Genomic DNA, 20141 nt, shown 5'->3' with positions numbered 1-20141 from the left:
TTGTTACAAAATTGTTTTCAACAACAGTACTTTTGAGAAAATTAAGCTATTCAATGTCTAAATGTACTTTCTGAGAGTTAATAAAATTTAGTTTTATCAAGCAAGTAATAGAAAAAGTATTTTATGTTGTTTTTCAATATATTTAAATGCTTATGGAAATTAATCAAGTGTAAACACATGTTTGGCCTTTATGACTCTTTTGACCTGGCTTCATTTCTACTCTTTGTGACAGATGAAAAGTACACTCAAAGAAATATATTATTTGTTTTCTGTAGCTTAATTGGCTACCAAGTCGTATTAACATACCTGTGGGCTTGGATCATCCAATAATTTACATATGTCTGGTACAATCTTGGACAACAGTAAACATCTAGCACCATATCTAGAAAAGTATTTTAAGTCAAAGAGAACAGAAATGTTATTATGGCAAGCATGTCAAAACTATCAAGTAATTTCAAACCAAGTGTACTATGGGCACATCAAACAAATAGTAACTTGAAGTATGATGTCACAGTCAATAATAGACTCATTCTCAAACTTTTCCTCACCACCCAAATGAATAATATGAAATTTATAGCCACCAAAAAGCAAAACCATTCATGCATCCCAGTGGCGCTCCAGCCCATGGAGGGCCCTGACCTGCTTTACAACATTTCTAAATTCTGATCTATCCTGGGCTATGTCGACATACCCAGAATTTTTGCTGCCTTTTGGTTTTAAGCAAAACCATGAGGCCAAAAGTACTTTTCAAAGATTCAATTATGAAGAATTAAAACGTAAGCTCCCAGATTTCAGTGTAGTTTGAACACTTTAGTACATAGTTCTGTAGTACATAGTTTGCCTACCTATTTTCTAGACTAGAATACTGGATTTAGTTAGTGATATAGTATTGATAATGTGTATTAATAAATTGTGTTAAGTATTTTAAATATAAGCTTACTGTCATAAATTAATTCAAACATTCCATCTAATGAATACTATTAGATGGTGTGAAAAGTTTTCCAGAACATTTATTTAAAAAAAAAAAACTCTTTGATAAATACATGTAGGAATACCCACTGGGACGTACTTGTTCAAAATACAATTTAATTTAAAGTGCTTATAATTTGAAAAATTATAACTGTCGAACCCTGTCTACCCACCCAGGTTTTTGTTTTTTTTTAAACCCATGAAGATTTTGGAAGCTAATAAGAGGAATAGTAAAAAAAGTGTAATAAATTGTTCAGTAGTCAGTTTTCCAACTTACCTGTTGATAGTATTCTGTAGTGTAAGTAATATTCCTTCTTTAACATGCCATAATTTATGAGAAAATGCAGGCCCAAGTCTATCAAAGACATACTGGGAAAAGACAAACAATTGTTCAATTGATAATAAAAAGGTGTATTTAATTTGTGTACACACATTTTAAGAGTGATATATGTGAATTTGTGATTATGTAAGCAAAAATGAATATATGCATGTATGTAGATTTAATAATGCAATGATATTTAAATTTATACAAGTTTTACACCATGCAATCAAAAGCGCCACATTATAAACACTATTTGACTTCTCACTTCCAACATTGTATGACAAGATAAGCAGTTCAATACCTGAGGTGTTGAGGCTGGCATCATTAGTTTCAATAATAACTGCTGAGCCATGTCCCGGACTTGGTCCTTAGAGTCCCCCAGTCTGTCTATGACTGCAGGCAGGACAGTGGTCACATGTGGTTTGAAGTTCTCACCCATTCTATCCACCATAAGACACAGCACCTCAAGGCCATTGAGAGACACCTGCAAATAAAACATGACATTGTATCTTAATAGAGAACTATGCCTGACTCTCTGTGTGTGAGTTAAGATTTCCTTCAAAACCTAGTGTCATATGGTGCAGGTGAAGTGCACTTTACCAACAGTTTATGATCATTTTCTGCAGCCAGTTCAAGAACTTTCCTCAATCAGGTCTATTTTTATGCATCTCTGACACTAATGAAGTCATGGATTTTTAAAAATAAAAATCCCTTTTTACACTTTACAGTGAAAGGGGCAAATTATGTAAAGCCCATCTATTTCTATGGTTGATGGTTAATGAGGGTGTCACGTGTCCATCACAATGACCAACTGTCTTTACTTTACCCAACTAATGTCAGGTACACATTTGTTGAACACAGGCACATCCTAAAAAATGTTTTTTATAATTTAAGTAAAAAATCTTAGTCACTGCAATGATTTGATCAAGGTTTTTCAACTTACTTTAGCCAGCACTGATGTTGCAATAGAAACTAGTAGTGTATCTCACATTTATTAATAAGCTATTTAAGAAATACTCAAAGATATGTCAATTGTCTACTTTGAACTAGAATTGAAGTTAACACTATATAGATACGCTTAGTAAATTATAAAATATTTTCAAAATTCATATTTAAAGCAACATAGGGAAGTAACCAATAAGTCATATTAAAACTAAAATTACTCAATCTACATAAAATAATATTTAAAAACAAAAAATTACAGGTTAGACTTCATTGCCAAGAAACCCCATTATCTATTCTTTACTATGTGCAAAACTATTTAAAGGTTACGGTGGGTAAGTTTTTCATTGTGTATGAATTTTTGACCAAATATTTCAGAATCTAAACTCAAGGTTTCCTTAACGAAGACATGTAAACAAGTCATATGTAGAAAACTAAAAAAAACATGCTTAGAATAAAATGTTCATTGATTTAGATCTACTTAAGATGTTTGTCAAGTGTTTGACATTGGCACTTGTTTAGAATCAATACATTGGGAACAGGTACTTTAATAAATCCCATTATTTCATGACTGTTGGTAAATGACTTACCGTCAGGTGTTGCAGTACTTTAGGAGTGAGAGGCACCTCTGTAGTTTGTTTGTATAGCTCTTCTCTTATAGTATCCATCATTTAGGATGTGCTGACTTTATCCTTAGTACTAACAACAGCTAAATGTTACCAGTAATGTACACTTGGCCAACCACCTGCCATCACTACAGAGCTCAGTAGTAGTTCCCAAACTCAACCAATGGCACTAACTGATAGTAGAATTACACATTCCAGAATGACTCAATTGTATCACTGTTCACAATGTCAATCATTTATATTCATCCCATTTGAATGCTAACATATCTCCAAAACCATGAAGGTTTATTTGAACTAGCCACATATCTAATGCTAGTAGTGTTACATGATAGATCTAAGTAAACAGCTGTTTCCTCTGGAGTTATTCACAACTTCATTAGCTTAGTGTTAGACAATAAACAGTACACACTAGAACTAGGCTCTAATAGAATGATCAAAAGTTACGAGGAGAACAGATATAGACTCCTATATTAGTGACCAGTGTTCCTGTTAGTCTACCATCAACAGACAGAAGTCCAGGCGGACTAGAATGCAGCCTCTACTTTATTTCTAAGGAAAGATGCCCAAGAATTTACCCAGTGACCTAATTACACATGTTTACAACCAGCAGACAACATACACGTGAGGATGCATCAATGTAGGTCAATGTGGGCAGGTCAAGGGACTATATCCCCCAGGTCACTCGCACACATGTAGTTCATCGGGCCGAGACGTGCTCTGCTCATCCATTACTATCAATGGAAGAGAATTAGGTGGACAACTACGAGCAACACGGAATGAAAAGCAACACTTTATACCAATATAATGGATGAATGAACAAGTCAATGCCCTATTTGAACAAAACGGCATCCCCTCTCCCCAAGTTCAATTTAAAAATGTACCACTTCTGAAGAGCCTATAGTACACCTGAGATATAGTAGGTATTTTTAGTAAGCGGAATCTACTACACCGAAAATTCTATTCTAAGATGTCTTAAGTGATGTGATGTTTGTTGATAGTTGTGCTGACTACACTTGCCAATAGAAAACAATTTCTATGATCCTAGGTCCCCTTGTTTTATATATAAAAAATATGCATCCACATTAGGGAAAATTATATTTGAATTAATTATTTTTATGTAACAAATTTACACACAAAAAATCGCCCCCCCCCCCAGTCGATTCCTGTCATTAGTAATAATCTCCCTTAAGGCTCATCATGTCAATACAGATAATACTGCAAGGTAATGACGAGTTACGTTATTTTTAGCACACATGACTCGCAGTGCACCACTCAGCCATACCAGAACATGAGCACACGTTACTACACACTAAGATGTAAGTTTTTTTTTTTTTTTTTTTTTTTTTAATACAGAATTTTACTTTGTAAGATCTTTACACATCATTTTACTTTGCAAGCTCTTTACACATCCTTTTACTTTGTAAGATCTTTATGCATCATTTTACTTTGCAAGATCTTAAGACATCTTTTTACTCTGCAAGATCTTTACGTATCATTTTACTTTGCAATATCTTTAGACATCCTTTTACATTGCAAGATCATTGCATAATTTTCCAAGATTTTTACACATCATTTTACTTTGCAATATCTTTACACATCATTTTGCTTTGCTACTTCTTTACACATCATTCTACTTTGCAAGATCTTTATCCATCATTTTACTCTGCAGATCTCTTTATGCATCATTTAACTTTCCATCATTTATTTTCATTCTCTTTCTGACAGGTCTTCACCGCTCTACGAGTCAATGCATAGCACCACTTTCTGACATGTCTTCACCGCTCTACGAGTCAATGCATAGCACCACTTTCTGACATGTCTTCATCGCTCTACGAGTCAATGCATAGCACCACTTTCTGACATGTCTTCACCGCTCTACGAGTCAATGCATAGCACCACTTTCTGACATGTCTTCACCGCTCTACGAGTCAATGCATAGCACCACTTCCATAGACTCAAACAATGAGATCGGTGAACATAAGAAACAGTAGTGACGTCACAACGCCCACGCTCATCATGTGGTGGAGATACCTTCTTACTTTCTAAGACAATGGGTTCAAATATGTATCTATATATAGATGTGTGCTAATGGAATGCCAATACTGAGAAGAGAAATGAACCTGGTTAAGACAGATGGCAATATTTGAAGTAGACTCTTAACAATTCTCTTCAAGCTGTTTAAATACACATACAGTAGCTGGCTTAGCGATTCAAACCAAATAGTTTAAAAAAAAAAAAAAAAGACCCAGATTCAGATGCAATTCTTTTAAAAGTACCAAACCAAATGGAAAAAAAAAGGGCCGGGGGTGGGGGGCGCAAATGTAAAAAAGCACTTACTAAGAGGTTATAATAGGTTACATATATTGACGAATATCTAGTAAAAGAAATATGTTTTTAAACATTTGACCTTTTGTTGATAAAAACACTAACAATGAAATAACGTCCTGTCCCTTAGTTAACTAACCATCACATGTTATATTGGAGTGAAACTAGTGTCAATGTAGATTTGGTTTCTATAGTTATAATGTATTTTAATGCACAAATTGTAAGACAAATTTCCTCATGGATAATAAAGATTATTATTATTTAAAAAAATAAACATTATGAGTGCCTGATCAGTCACAGGCAGCGATGGAAATAGTTGTATGCCCAAAGTGCATTACCATAAAACTTGGCCAATTTAGTTGTTTTAAAGTATCTTTAAAGTATGTGATCAAGCAACACTAAAAACTAGGACAATCACTTCAAAACTAAGTTTTACGATAAATATTGGGGGGGGGGGGGGGGGGACTCCTTACTTTTATCTTGCATTAAAAGACAGCTTTACACATTTGGTACATTGGCGCTAATTGTGTTAAGTCGTGCTTATCTACTAATCAGATCAATGAAGTGATCAGTTACTACTAAGTATAAGATAGTCAATACCATAGAAAAGCATAGCCAATAGCAGCTGCATCTATCAATGGAGAGACAGCAGATTTCAAATTCATTCTTCAGCAAAGATTGCGCTAGTTGGGGGGGGGGGGGGGGGTTCTCTGGATGATCGTGCATGAACAATACACGTGACCATCCCAACAGATGGGGAAGAGAAACAGTAAATACACAGCAGAAGGACTTGTTAGTGGAGAGGACACCAAGAAATGGCGAAGACGACAAGCACCTATTGACCAAGTCTGGTTCGCTTAAGGCATTAACACGCTGTAACTCTAGGTGTTTTATATAATCTTATTAGTCAATCGCGTTAACACACCCACTTCTATCGAATAAAAAAATAAGTGCAAGTCATTAGTCAGTTTAAAAAAACAAAACTATTTGAAATGACGGTGTAAATTGAAACAGGTAAAAGACGTCAGTACAAAAAAAAAAAATACATGTCTGCTGCGTGTTTGACATTTTGTTGAGATACACACAAAAAATTCGATTAAGTTTGTTGACCGTAGCTGAGTGAAAGCGCATGACTTGAGTAGTTCTGAATGCCTGCTAGACTAGAAGACCAACTGAAAGCGCATGACTTGAGTAGTTCTGAATGCCTGCTAGACTAGAAGACCAACTGAAAGCGCACAGCTAAAAACTAGCCCTAAAGCCGTCACTGAAGTACACGCACGAGTGCTACACGGAGATCGAATCTACGAGCTACAAGTCTATCCAACACGCAAGTCATGCGTATCAGTTCCGGTCTATTAAAAGAAACCATGACACATACACAATGTCTGTCGAAGGTGTTTGTTTACAACACAGAACCTCAGCAAAAACTAACTAGAGCACATAGAAACATGTCCTCCCATGAGCTGCACTTGGTCACTAAAACAAGAGCACACGTAGCAGTGGTATTGTACCTTGAACGCAGTCTGCCCACTACTAGGTCACCCTGATTCTGTCACACTTGATTATAAACATCAACGACCTTCCCCCTCAGGCCATACCTTCTTTTCTGCTGTTTTTTTGTTTTCATCACGACAGGAGGAGATCAAAGGATCAGCCATTACTTGGTGACCTCCAGTTTCAAAGAAAAAATTAACGAATTAAAAGAAGTTCATTTATAAATGTAAGTTCCTAAAATGTCCAGTATAAAAAGTGTTACCTTGGTAGTATAATCAAGCTATTCCCCTACTCCCAACTCAACACAAGACAACTAGAGAAAGATGGACACAAACTATCGAACTCCGGAAATAGTGAACTGATCAAGCGGTCATCGGTATTTAACTGCTTATAGTTGAGAATGAAATCTATCCACTACTGTGTGATTATTCTAGTTTGAGCTTCACTTAATGTCATTAGCACTGAACAACACTAAAACACACAATTAGCATTCACTCATCCAGAATGTAAAGAGGGCGGTTCTACGTGAATGAATGGCAAATCTTGAATAACACACTGCCACAACACGCCCTGCATAGACAAGCTTAGTAAATCTAGAGAAGCCAACACACACACCTTTCCCCATATACATTGAATAAGCTCTCCACACACACAATCAAGATCTTTACGAAAATCATTCAATAAAAAGTGTCACCGGGGGCGGTAATCCTTTTTTTTTCCACTAGCAAACACACACAGACATTGAATTCAATAATAGAACATGTAATACCAGAGGCCACAGCAAGTCATAAGCTGATGACTAGATTAGATTCGTACAAGCGGCGATGAATACAGTTGTATGCCTAAGTATGTAAACACACACACATTTTCCGGTGAATGACATAGAACTGCCTTCTCTAGAGACATTCTGAATGACACTAGACTTTCATATACACAAAACAGAAAGGTGCAATCAGAGAAGCACCGCACACTCTTCAAAAGTGTCTAGATGGCTGTTTCTCCTAGAGTGCAGTCTTCGACAAGTGCGTGTTCTGCTGATAACCACAAACAAACTCAACGGCCCTTGATGACCCAAACAGGGGAGAAGGTAAGTACTAAGACATGGGGAGAAGGTAAGTACTAAGACATGGGGAGAAGGTAAGTACTAAGACATGGGGAGAAGGTAAGTACTAAGACATTTGGGAGGGCCTCTTCATTTCATATTTACACGCTTTTAAACTCACTACATAGAGACTATTCTAGAAGCTTGCTACTTTAAAAAGAATACCTAAGCAGAAATAAATAGTTATCAATTGGGTTTGGGTACAGCATTATTAATAACGCTTTCCTCTTTTATTAAGTGTGTTAGAACAATTGTGTTTGCGTTGCAGAGTTGTATAAAGTGTGTATAGAAAAAAAGGGGTGAGGTCTGGTAAAAGTTGCAGTGTTTTTGTAAGACAATTATGTTGAATTGTTGCATTTCATCTATTGAGCAACAACAACCTATGAATAGAATGTTATCTTCAGATGAAAAGAGCCAAGCAATGTCAACTTTTCAAGCACCTTATCCATATCACGTATATTAGTAGTGATAATACTGTAAGAAATGGAAAAAGATAAACTAAATGGACTTTAATTTTTGGAAAGAGTAATTATGTAAGCAAACAAGGACTTTTGGACGTTAAAGACTTTTGTATATGGCCAGAGGCCCCATTATTACAAACTTAGAGAACCCCACTTACGCAGAAGACGAGCCTAATAAGATCCAGGTCGAAACTCCGGCTGCCAAGTGATTTGCTGCCATATGAGCTGCTGAAACAATTTTGTCAAACAGAATAGCGCCAGAGTACGTAGCATTATGCAAAATGAGATTGATGGGTTATGAACCATACAAGAAAAACGTTATAAGTGATGAACGATTTAGTAGTTTAAAGTAACTGGACAGAGCAGTGTTAAAAAATAGATGTAACTGGGAGTTCTTCAAGCGCATAGCATGGTAGACCTACACTGTAGTACTGGTACATCTAATTAAAGCCACACTGTACAAATGAGGTCAGCAAGGTGAGCTAACAAGAATGCCATGTGAAGTAAAAACCAAACATGAAGTCGACCATGAAGCAGTCAAACTGTCCTGAACAGAATGCCATGTGAAGTAAAAACCAAACATGAAGTCGACCATGTAGCAGTCAAACTGTCCTGAACAGAAGTGATGTCATGACTCTAACCCAGTTCTGTCAATGTTGACAGAGGTACTTGCACTAGTTGTAAATAGAGGTTCTAACAGTGTTTGTGACCTAAAAGCCTTAAAAGACATCAAAATGAGTTGAAAGGGGGAAAAAAGACGGGAGGGGAGAGTTTTAGAAGCACGTCATTGTTACCAAGAGTGTCTCAGCAATTCTCTAACTCAGCAATACTCTGGCTCTAGCTTACTTCCAGTAGGACACAGAGTAGAGCCCTAATGATCGAACCTAAACCTGCAATCATGGAATCACCAATAGCAAGAGATCAGTGTTCTAAGATGAGCTTACAACATGCGAGTCAAGTAACTAAAAATAATGCTTCCAAAAACTACTTAGCGATGTACAACTGGTGCAAACTTAGCTCAGCAAGAAATAATGTGAAGGTCTTCCACAATCGTACACCACCTGTGAACAGAGCCTGTGTTTTAGTGTGTGATGCCTTAACGTTAGCCATGGTAAAATCGGTCATCGATGGGCGACAACTCTCGCCAACCAAGGACGCGATCAATACTGACGTTATCACAAACTAATGCTAAGATTTAACAAGTTCTACAATGTACAATCTGACAAAGTGATGCTTTTAAGCTCAGATAAAAATATTTTTAAAAAAGACCTAAGTCGACAAAATCATTTAGCTCAAAGCAATATAGCTAGACACTGGTGAGCTTACAACACACAATAATCAAAACTTATTACAAACAATTCTAGAAGTCAGCCCCGTCCTACCAAAAACTGTATTATATATACAATAATAAAAATGAAGTCCAACGAGTCAAATAGAGACCTACCATGAACAAATCTCCATCTAAATTTTAAACGAATATATTTTAAAAACACATAAATCGCTGACTTCACACATTTGAAGAAATGATATTCCAAAAAAATGCAAAGCTGTATTTAGAATCAACGTAAGTCCCCGTGCCAAGTATATATTTGTTCCAGAATTCCCAAGTAACTATTCCAGATGTCTGCTGTAGATCCTATCCAACTCAGACTATTATAAAGAACACGTGAAACAATTACACACATAAACAGGGTCATAGATCACATCATTTAAACCTGTGTAACACAGATGGATTTTTATCTTATCACAGTTTTAGCGGTCATAAAATCTATATCACAGAGAGATACAAGGGAGGGGGGATGTGAGGTTTACTAGGAGAGAAATAAGACCATAAAAAAATCGACATATTACACAGCAGTAAGAACAGTTGCACACAGCCTACATTAAATACGCCCTGTCGCACTGAACTCGTGTTAAACAATGTTGAGTTGATACACAAATTATGTACAAATTCGACTCAGTCATTTATTAACAATTCTATCAGCGATGAATAGAAAAACAAAAAAACAGTCTAAACATTGGCAGTCTTCCCTTACAAAACGTACAAGAGCAGGTTCATAGACCTTTTGGTTCAGGTGAACATTCAGAAACCTAGCTCTTGGAATGTTCAAAAGCACAAACTAATGATTCAAAACGTAACACTGGCATCAATGGTTTCTAAAGTCATCCCAGCCATAACACTACAATCCCCTCCAATGTTCACTGCCTGAGCCTTACAGCGTACACACACAGAGGAGAAGGCTAAACTCACAAAGAAACACACACACACACGGTCTTATCCCGTTCATAGGAACACGAAAACAACCAACACATTTCTTTCCCCGGTGAGAGGACAGTCCCGATAGCCAGAAGGGAGGACTGGACTCAGCAGGCCTCACCACATCGCACTAGAGCAATGTATTGATTAGTTTGATCTCCCTGTGTGAAGGCAGATGAACGGCGAAGAGGGACACCACAGCCGCCCCCTTCATTACACGCAGGCACACTTTGGAAGAAGTAGAAGGATGCAAGTAGCCCAATGTCAACAATGGCTTGTGAGATCACTCTTCTAGTCACAGCATTCTTTTTGTAATGAGGTTACAGCCTCCTCTGCATGACTCACAATGCATTGAATTGATGTTTTTTTAGAAACACTTTGACTTTAAAACAAACATTAGGATTTAATTCAGATTTAGACCCAGAAGACTACATCATATATAAAGATAAATTGAAGGGTCAATAAAAATTTGCATTTTCTAACCTTATAATTACGGTGATGCCCAAAATACGGCCCGCGGGCCAGATCCGGCCCGTGACGTGCTTCCTTCGGGCCCGCCGAAATGTCGGCACAAAATATAGAAAATCCCCCCTTCCCACCCTAAAAAATGTTGAAACTGTATTTAACATTAGTGTGTTCATGAAATAGGACTCAGAATATAGAATCTACTAGGAAAAGTGAACGGATCTTTACCTCTTTGAAGAACATCATACCATGCTAGCCAACATGTTTGTTTTATAAAGTGTGGCTGTATTAAAGACCAATAACAACAAAACATAAACAGAACTTAATGCGATTTTCTGAAGCGTACAAAGAAAATTCAAATATATCCCAATAATTCAGTGTGAGTACTAGTTCCTCGGATCTCAAATAAAGGAGTTTCAAGTTAATTTCTTTACTTTTTTTGTATCTTTTCTATCATGTGGCCCGCGACACTAGAGTTGGAAATTAAAATGGCCCGCAGATCGAATTGAGTTGGGCATCGCTGTTTTAATATATATATGGCATGTCTTATGACAGGACAAAAATATATATAATAGTAGTAATCTATAATCAACTCTAGCTTTTCCTTAGCAAACTCTACTGCATAGTGCACAAACAATACATGTGCCCATGTTGTTCTATAGGATGAGCACTTGACAGAAACTTCTTACACACTCATATATACCTTCCACATCAGAAAACACAGCCCCATTTCCAGGGAACCAATGGATGAAGCATGTCATGACACTTTGAAATGATGGATTAATATCAATTATTATTTTATTTTATTTTTAAATTTGATTTGGGTATTTCAAATTCTATTCATCATCACCTATGAATGTATACCTTGGCAACTAAGAGACTTATAAGAAAGAAGCAGGATAGAAGCTTATCAGCCTAAGGTTTCAAATAAACAAACGTTAGGACTCACCTTAAAGTTGCTGCTCTTGACCCAGCCAGCTAGTCCCTCTATCAGCTGGTCAACATTAAAATCCTGACATTCTAGGGAGCTGTGTGGGTCACTAAGGAAGGGAATCAGGTCAGCATGAGTCTGGAGGCGTTTCTTGGTGTCCTGAGATGTCACTCCATCAATGAAGTCATCAAGACTCGACATTATAATTGTTGCCAACTCAAGAACAGGATGCAAGTGAACAAAAAAATTTCTTTAAGTGAATAATGTCCAATATAATGTGTTTTGTTTTTTTATCTAACACATTCAGCCTAGCAGAACTTCAGTCTACTCATGAGTACATTGGAATAATTGTTCATGAACCCATTCAGGACCAACATTTTATGGTTTTCTGAAAGAAAAGAAAATATACAATAAATAGTATAGACAGAAATAGACTAAGTATTTAGCAACTGTTTGTTTTGATGACCTAAATCAGCAAGTAAAACTTTATGTTGCTATTAGGATGTTACAGTAATTAGTATATTAATGTGTTAACTACAGTGCCTAGACATGCACCAGTCAAATAGTAAACTAACATGTAAATATGCACAGCAAAGACAAGAGTCAGAAGTTTTTTATTATTTAGCATTCTCTCAAAAAAAGTCACACAAAATAATTATTTGACTTCAACAATGGCTGCTGTGAATAAATACATATATGCTTAATTAGTTGTTGTTTTTTTTTTAGCATATTGGATATATATAATAAATCTTTCTTCAATTTCAAATTCTGGAAATTGTCCAAAAAAAAATGTGTTTTCATCATGTGAACTATTTACAGCTAGACAGTGTTTAAGGAATGTAATGCACTAGATGCAAATAGTATTCATTTAGTTCTAGTTCTAGCTCACCCAGCATTAAAAATAATAATAAAGAAATGTACAAAAGCTAATATAAGCATTAATCATAAAACAAGATTACACTTAAAGTAAATCTTATAAAAACATTTGTTACCTCTTGTCACAGATAAGTTACTTGTGTACACACAAAAACATACAATGTTCATTTATGAAGCACAGAGCAAGAAATTGAATTTAATAACAAAAAGATCCCATTGAAGAATGTTTTTTTATCCTTGGAAACAAATTACAATTTAAAAAAATGCCCATTTACAAATGATCCCTTATTTTTTTTCCTTTTCAGCACTTCTTATTGAATGAAGTGCTAACAATATTGACATTGTAACTATCTATATCAACACTCCAGAGCACAGAGAAAGTGAATTGAGAGAGGGAAAGAGGGAGAGATGCAGCTAGCTCCTCTAGTTTGGGCACATAACATCCTACACAAGACCAGCCACAGCTGAGGAGGCTCTGTGTACATATGTATATATAGATCATTTTTTAATGTGTTTGTGGGGAATGAACTGTCTATGTACCTGTAGTGAACAAACTTAGGCCTAGATATATGTACCTATTTCTATTGAGAAATTGAATGAGTACAATTGTCTAGTCATTAATAAATATGTTAAATCTTGTTCTTTAATGAAAGCTCTTTTCTTGTAACTAGGGCTGAAATTTAATTATTTCAATTTGAACTAATGACAAGTAAGTTACTTGTGCACACAAAAACAAATATTTCTGCATTTGTATGAAATGGAGAGAAAAAAAGAAATGAAAATTACAATGTAAATAAAAACAACATTGATCAGGAGCAAGACTATTAAATGGGTCTAGCTTAGATGAAGCCACATAGGGATTAAAAACCACACTTCTATCTACCCTCCTTCAACTCTTAAACAAAAATACTAGTCCACTTTGACCTTAAGTAGAATTGTGGGCTATTGAGAAAAACAAGCCTAAGTATGTGAGAAATGTGAAAAAAAAAAAAGACATGTATGTGTACAATATTAAATCTGCATAACCATCAAAATGAAGATGTATATGAATCGTCATAATCATCTGTCCCTTGACTTTTATTCTAGAGGTGCTGTGCTATATATATATATAAATAAATATATAATAATGGTGTTTTGTTAATGAAACAGGTGGTTACATGGTGAAGCTTTGTTTGTGAAAAATGTTAATAAAATGTTTTTTAACAAATCTATGTCTTTCAGAGCTGAAGATAATCTACTTCCTAGTTAATTTTTTTTTTCAAGGATGAAAACATCATTTATGTAAATATTCAAGTAGTGAAAACATCAGTTTTATGTACATATTCTGTTTGTAGAGATTTGATTTTAATTATTATTTTAATTATAAAATATAAATCTATGTGTATTGATTAAGGAAAAAAATACTTCATTTTAACAAATGTTTAAAATATTAAGTGACAGTGTTTCATCTAATCTACTAAGTAGGATCTTTCATTATTTGGTTTTTGCAAGAAGCAACAATATTGATTCAAAATGTTCTTGTGAAGAAGTGTTTCCATATTTATGTCTTTCTTACATGTATCAGAACCATCAAATTTCTAATTCTTTTGCAATCTTCAGCTCATCCTACTTCTTTTTTAAACTTTATATCAATCTAATTTTACATGCGTTTTCTAAATAAATAAGGGAGCATTAAGACATCTACACCCAGACTCAGAATACATTGAATAAATGAAAACACTTTCTCTCTAGCTCTGACTCAGAACCTAAGCCTGATAGTGTTGGGGGACCTAAGTCTAAGTCTATATATTATATATAAAATTTAATAGTTTTATAAAGTAAACTATAATGTAGAAGATATATAAAATATAGATTATATAATTAATATCCTATATAGATATATATTAGTATATGTCGAGGAGATCTAAATCTAACCATAGATTATTCTAGATAATCTAGACTCAATATCTAGATTTAGATAGTACATCTAGCTAGATCTAGAATCGTAGTATCTACTAGTCACTTTCTCTAGTGCTAGTCTAGATCATGGTAATTCTAAAATTTTTATACTAGTCGACCGGTGGCGTAGCATACGCCATTATTTTTAAGGGACGCCTTAGGTGACCGCAGTGGGCTCCGCACTTATACGATCGCATTTGGCCCCCCACTTTCATAGGACCCGCGCTAATTCTAGGTGTATAAATTTTTAAATTAAACCATTGTATAACTTTTAACAGATTTCCCGTGGCCTCCTGTCAATTTATCAGGAGCTCCTGATAATCTCATGAAATTGCAAAATATACGAAAAAGTTCTGGAAATATCCAGAAATTATTAAAATCATTAGAAAACCCATAGGAATCGCCTGAAATTTATAGACAAAAATTGTCATTTTGGGGTGCCATTCAATAAGGAAAATGCCAATCCTACACGCGATAAAAAAAAAACAGCATTATCCCGTAATTTTGAAATCTGGTGAAAGAAGCTTCTCACGCCTCAAGCTAATGAAGAATTACTTTAGTTAAACAACTCTCATAGATAGATTGAAACATTTGTTAATTCTTGTTATTGAGCGTGATCTATGTATGAAATATAGAATTTTTATATGATATATATATCATACTGTATGACTTCGCTAAACGCAAGGCTCGTAAATTTCGTGGGATAGTTCTATCCGCAGAAATAAAAGAGTGATACTTCTTCTTCTCGTCCAAACTCTTGAGCGAAGAAAAGAATTATAATATAAATGAAATAATATGATCTATACTTATCTAGATAGAGATTTTTCTTACTTCTAGATCTAAATCTAAAATCTCTAAATTTTCTAGATCTAGAATCTAGATTTAGATGATAGTAAATCTACAAACTAGATTATAAAACTAGATCTAATTGTAGATGATAGATCAATAGATAATCTAGACTAGATCTATATAGATGATCATCTACTAGATCTAGATCTGGAATAGATCTAATTCTAATCCTATCATCCTGGCATCTAGTCATAGTCATTGGTTAACATGCATGACTAGAAACTAGATCTCTAGAGATGAATGAAGCTTAGGACGTACGTGTAATCATCTTGTAATCATCTTCTAGTTACTTCTAATCATCTTCTAGTTAGAAGTAACGTAGATTATAATTATATATATATGGCATTTTAAATTATGGTATTTTATTATTATGGCTCTGTTACTCTCACTAGTGTAGTGAGACTTGAGAGTCAGAAACAGTGGACTGACAGAGTGCTCAGTAGTGAGTAAAAGTACAAATCTAGATCAAACCTAGTAATAGTATTTGTACTGGTAGTAGTGTTAAAGTTAAAGTGACAGTCTAAGTCTAAGATTAGACCATTAGTATCATTTTGATTTAAGTTTGAAGTCGGAATCAGACCAGTCGTGAGTCAATCAGGATCAGGCAGTAGTCACAGTAGACGAGAAACTTAGACTTAGAATAAAGAATTAGATCTAGATTTACTACTCTAGATCTAGATTCTAGATGCTAGAGTAGATCTAGAATATAGATCTATCTATTTATAGATAGATCTATAATAGATTCTAGATCTAGCATATCTCTAGAATCTAGAGTAGGTAGACTCTACCATCTAAGTCTAGAGAGTAGAGAAGATTCTACTATTAACTATGATAATTGAGTATGATTCTAGTCTAGAGTAAGAGTAGAAGACAGTAGTCAAGTAAAGTATTATACTCAAATTATAGTATTATTATTTAGATCTAGAATCTAGACTCTATAAATTATTATTTATATTATCCTCAATTCTCAATTGAGGCTCAATCAGACGCCTCACTCAGTCACTGACTCAGTAATCTAAGACTAATGATAATGTCATTAATGAGTCTAAACTCTAGATCTAGATCTAATACTATTTCATTTGTATTTATAATGAAGTAATGAGACTAAGTCACTAATCTAATAGTAATAGTATTAGTAATGGTCTACTAATCTTCAATCTTGAAGTTGATAAATGATAATCTAATCAGTCTAAAATCTAGATCTAGAATATTCTGTTTTTTTAGCTAGACTATTATCGATAAACCTAGATCTAGAGTTAAATTATGCATTTGGTAATGCAATTATCCTTTAAGTTTCAATTATTATTAATAATACTTTGTGTACTTACGATCGCATCATAGTATTCCGCCATGTTGAATTTCAAATTTATGACGTCAGATTATGCTCTCTTTAAAGACATAATGACATGAAAGCTGCTTGATAAGAGATGCCAACCAACTGTTTTGGCCTACTTTTAAGCACTACCTAAATTTAACACTAGAATTACTCTTGTTTGTTTATCTTGTTTAAGCATTTGCAACTGTAAAAGTGGAGGAAGTTAACATATTTCTTAATCGAATGTTTAAAATACAAAAAGGACCCGCCCCTTAGTCAGTTCAATGTCGCAAATTCTAGATCTACTTTCATGCTTACAAGTACAAGCTACAAGGTGGTTGTTGAATAACCATGGAATAACATTGACAATCAAATCTAGATTTGATCTACATATGAAGAGAGAAACGAAGTAAACTGTCCAATATTTAATTTCATATCTTGAAAAAAAAAATATAACGAGCCAATATAATACAGTAGCTGTAGTGTGATTAGTTCTTTCTTCTATTACACCAATAATCGATCTGTATTTATTTTGTGTCCCCCTTCCTCCCCAAATGAAAGTCATAATACAAGGGAAGTAATTCATCAATTCCAATGTGTTTAATACACAAAAGAGTTGTTTTTTAGCGGCCCCTGAAAGGGGAAAAGACGCTATTAGTTTTGTGCGAAATAACTGTCCGTCTGTCCGTCCGTCCCGTTTAGATCTCGTAAACTACAAAAGGTATTGAAAATCCGACATCACAATATTTTAGACCATTCAAAGTTCTGATGCAACGGCTACTTTTTTTTTCTGAAAGCGAAAAATCTAATTTTTAAAATCAGTTATGCAAGCAGTTTTTTAAAGAGAAAAAGCTAATTAGTATGCAATTAGTTGGACCTAATTTAAAACCTTATAAACTTCACTATCCTGAACTTTTGCTCTACTTCCAGAATATATTTTTTTTTTTTTTTTTTTTAAGGATTCGAATAAGAGATTGAGCCTTTTCAAAACAATTAGATCAATTTTAATTTCAAGAAATCAGTTAGGCCAGGGGAGGCGCGGTGGCTGAGCGGTAAAGCGCTTGGCTTCCGAACCGGGGGTCCCGGGTTCGAATCCTGGTGAAGACTGGGATTTTGAACTTTGGGCGCCTCTGAGTACACTCAGCTCTGACATTAGTTGGGGAAAAGTAAAGGTGGTTGGTCGTTGTGCTGGCTACATGACACCCCCGTTAACCGTAGGCCACAAAAACAGATGAACTTTACATCATCTGCCCTATAGACCACGAGGTCTGAAAGGGGAACTAGTTAGGCCAGGTTCACATCTAACTGTACATTCACTTTCACCTATCCTTTGATCTGCGGGACCGTTGGGGCACTACACAAGATCTGTTAACCCTTTTTCTCCATTCTTATCTCTCATTTGCTAGAAATCTATTGATTGCATTGCTCGAAATCTATTGTCTGCATTGCTGGAAATTTCTCAAGCATGGAAGTCTGCCTTTGTAAGTCAATCAATTCCAGATGACGTCACTCCTCAGCGGGAAAGCGGGAAGCGGGGAAAAAATGATTTCGAAATCAGCTGCTCTTCAATTAGTTTTGAATGGAGATTTTCACAAATATCGTCCACTCGTTTTGCAGTTGTTATGCCAGAAAAGGCTGACAGCTTCAACTGCATTTTTTTCAGGCCGATTTTATTTCATCACTTCTATCAAGCACTTTTTTGTGCTTCATTTCTCTTCTTAAAATGTGAGCAACTCTGTAGCCTCCATTGCAGTCGACTCATTATTTTTCTTGGTAAATATTTTCTCAAATCGCTCAACTCTAGACGTAACTTAGCGACTCTAATTTTAGCGGCTCAAACCAACAATGCCTCCATATTTTTGTAATGGTTTGTTTGAGAATGCCTTTTTATGTTATGTTCTTTACAACAGACACTCTCTGTACAGATCAAACATGTTGGCTTATTCCAGAAAAAAAAAGATCTGTGCACTTTTCCTGGAAGTTTCAAGATCCAATTTTCATTTATTTGACTCTATTTCATTAACGTAGAAATGTTGCATTGTACGGCACCAATCATGTTGATGTCAGAAGAACATGAACCAAAATGGTACAGAAAACATGCGCTGCGTTACACGCATGAGATGTCAAGGACACGTCTAGATCAAGACAGCCGCGGAAGCGTCCAAGATTCTAAAACAACTGTCAATTCTTGTCGCCGAAAAAAAAATATATGAATATTACAAGACAATAGATTACAATGTAATCCATCAACGAAAAAGTGAGAGTTCTAACATAGAGATAATTAAATATTTTTTTATTTATTTTCTACATTTTTACCAATGTTTTTGGAGGGCCAGTCGGAACCACGTCGCGGGCCGGATATGGCCCGCGGGCCGTAGTTTGGGCATCACTGCTCTAGGGAAAGTAATTTTGAGTTTTCCCCGCTCACATAAGTAGACTTTGAACAGGCACAATACGAGCAACAATTAGAACAAATGAACAGATTTTACGTTGAATATAAAAACAATTTAATTTAACAAGCACAACAATATAACTACTAGCTTGGGTAGTGGGTTAACAATGATTTTGATGGATTAATTTCATCATTGATTGCATATGAAGGAGTGGATAAGTGTTTCTATTTTTATTTCTTATCTTTCTTTGCTGGTCAGTTGGCCGCTGGACTCGTCTGGTAGATACAGGAATGACTCGGAGCTGAATCTTGTTGTAGAGGGATGAGGCTTGAGTCGAAGAGGAGTACGTCTGTAGCGAGAGGTGGGAAGGGTATTCTCAGCGCCGTAAGTAGTGGGCAATAGATATTGGGCAGCGGACAGCTGGAGCCTGGAACTGGGCAGTTTACGCTGGGCAGTAGGCGCTGATCACTGGGCAAGTATCTGGGCTTTCTTTTTTATGGTAGTGAGAGCTGGTCAACATAGGCTACATGTACCAAGAGCACAATTAGATAGTTTCCACTTAGTGTCACATCACTGTTTTGATATTGTGACATGCATTAGTTGAGAAGCACGAAGTCAACACTGTATTTGTGTTTCACGTGAGAGACAAGAATCCACAGTTGAATTGTGGGGTGTCAATCACATGGTCAAGTAGTAGACCCTAGAGATATTGAAGAATACAGACGTGTAAGGTGTAATGTTTTAAGTTGAAAGTATTGCTAGATATGTACTCGATGAATTTCATTTGGATTACATGTGATGAGATATACTATGTGATTTAGTGATGGTTGAAGTGGCCAATATAGTGTGAAACGTTTATTTATCATAATTAAAATA

The 20141-nt window shown here is 35.3% G+C and overlaps 1 protein-coding gene across 8 annotated transcripts in view; it reads right to left on the bottom strand.

Moving 5' to 3' along the window:
- LOC106074348 (CLIP-associating protein 1-like) overlaps window positions 1-17040 on the bottom strand; it is a 108691-nt gene extending 91651 nt beyond the window's left edge. For 7 of the 8 annotated variants that reach the window (XM_056004597.1, XM_056004596.1, XM_056004598.1 and 4 more), the window contains exons 1-5: window positions 16886-17040; window positions 11913-12282; window positions 1593-1775; window positions 1247-1338; window positions 307-382 (exon numbers count right to left, since the gene is read on the bottom strand). In XM_056004597.1, the coding sequence (XP_055860572.1) occupies window positions 307-382; window positions 1247-1338; window positions 1593-1775; window positions 11913-12095 (534 nt within the window). In that variant the 5' untranslated portion in view covers window positions 12096-12282; window positions 16886-17040. Of the gene's footprint in view, window positions 1-306; window positions 383-1246; window positions 1339-1592; window positions 1776-11912; window positions 12283-12886; window positions 13091-16885 lie in introns of those variants that run through there. The other variant, XM_056004595.1, reaches the window with a different exon arrangement.
- Between the last annotated feature and the right edge of the window lie 3101 nt (window positions 17041-20141).

Source organism: Biomphalaria glabrata, chromosome 11 (assembly GCF_947242115.1).
Source record: "Biomphalaria glabrata chromosome 11, xgBioGlab47.1, whole genome shotgun sequence".
Taxonomy (NCBI): Eukaryota; Metazoa; Mollusca; class Gastropoda; family Planorbidae; genus Biomphalaria; species Biomphalaria glabrata.
The sequence above is the reverse complement of the archived record's forward strand: the minus strand, read 5'-3'. Positions and strand labels throughout refer to the sequence as shown.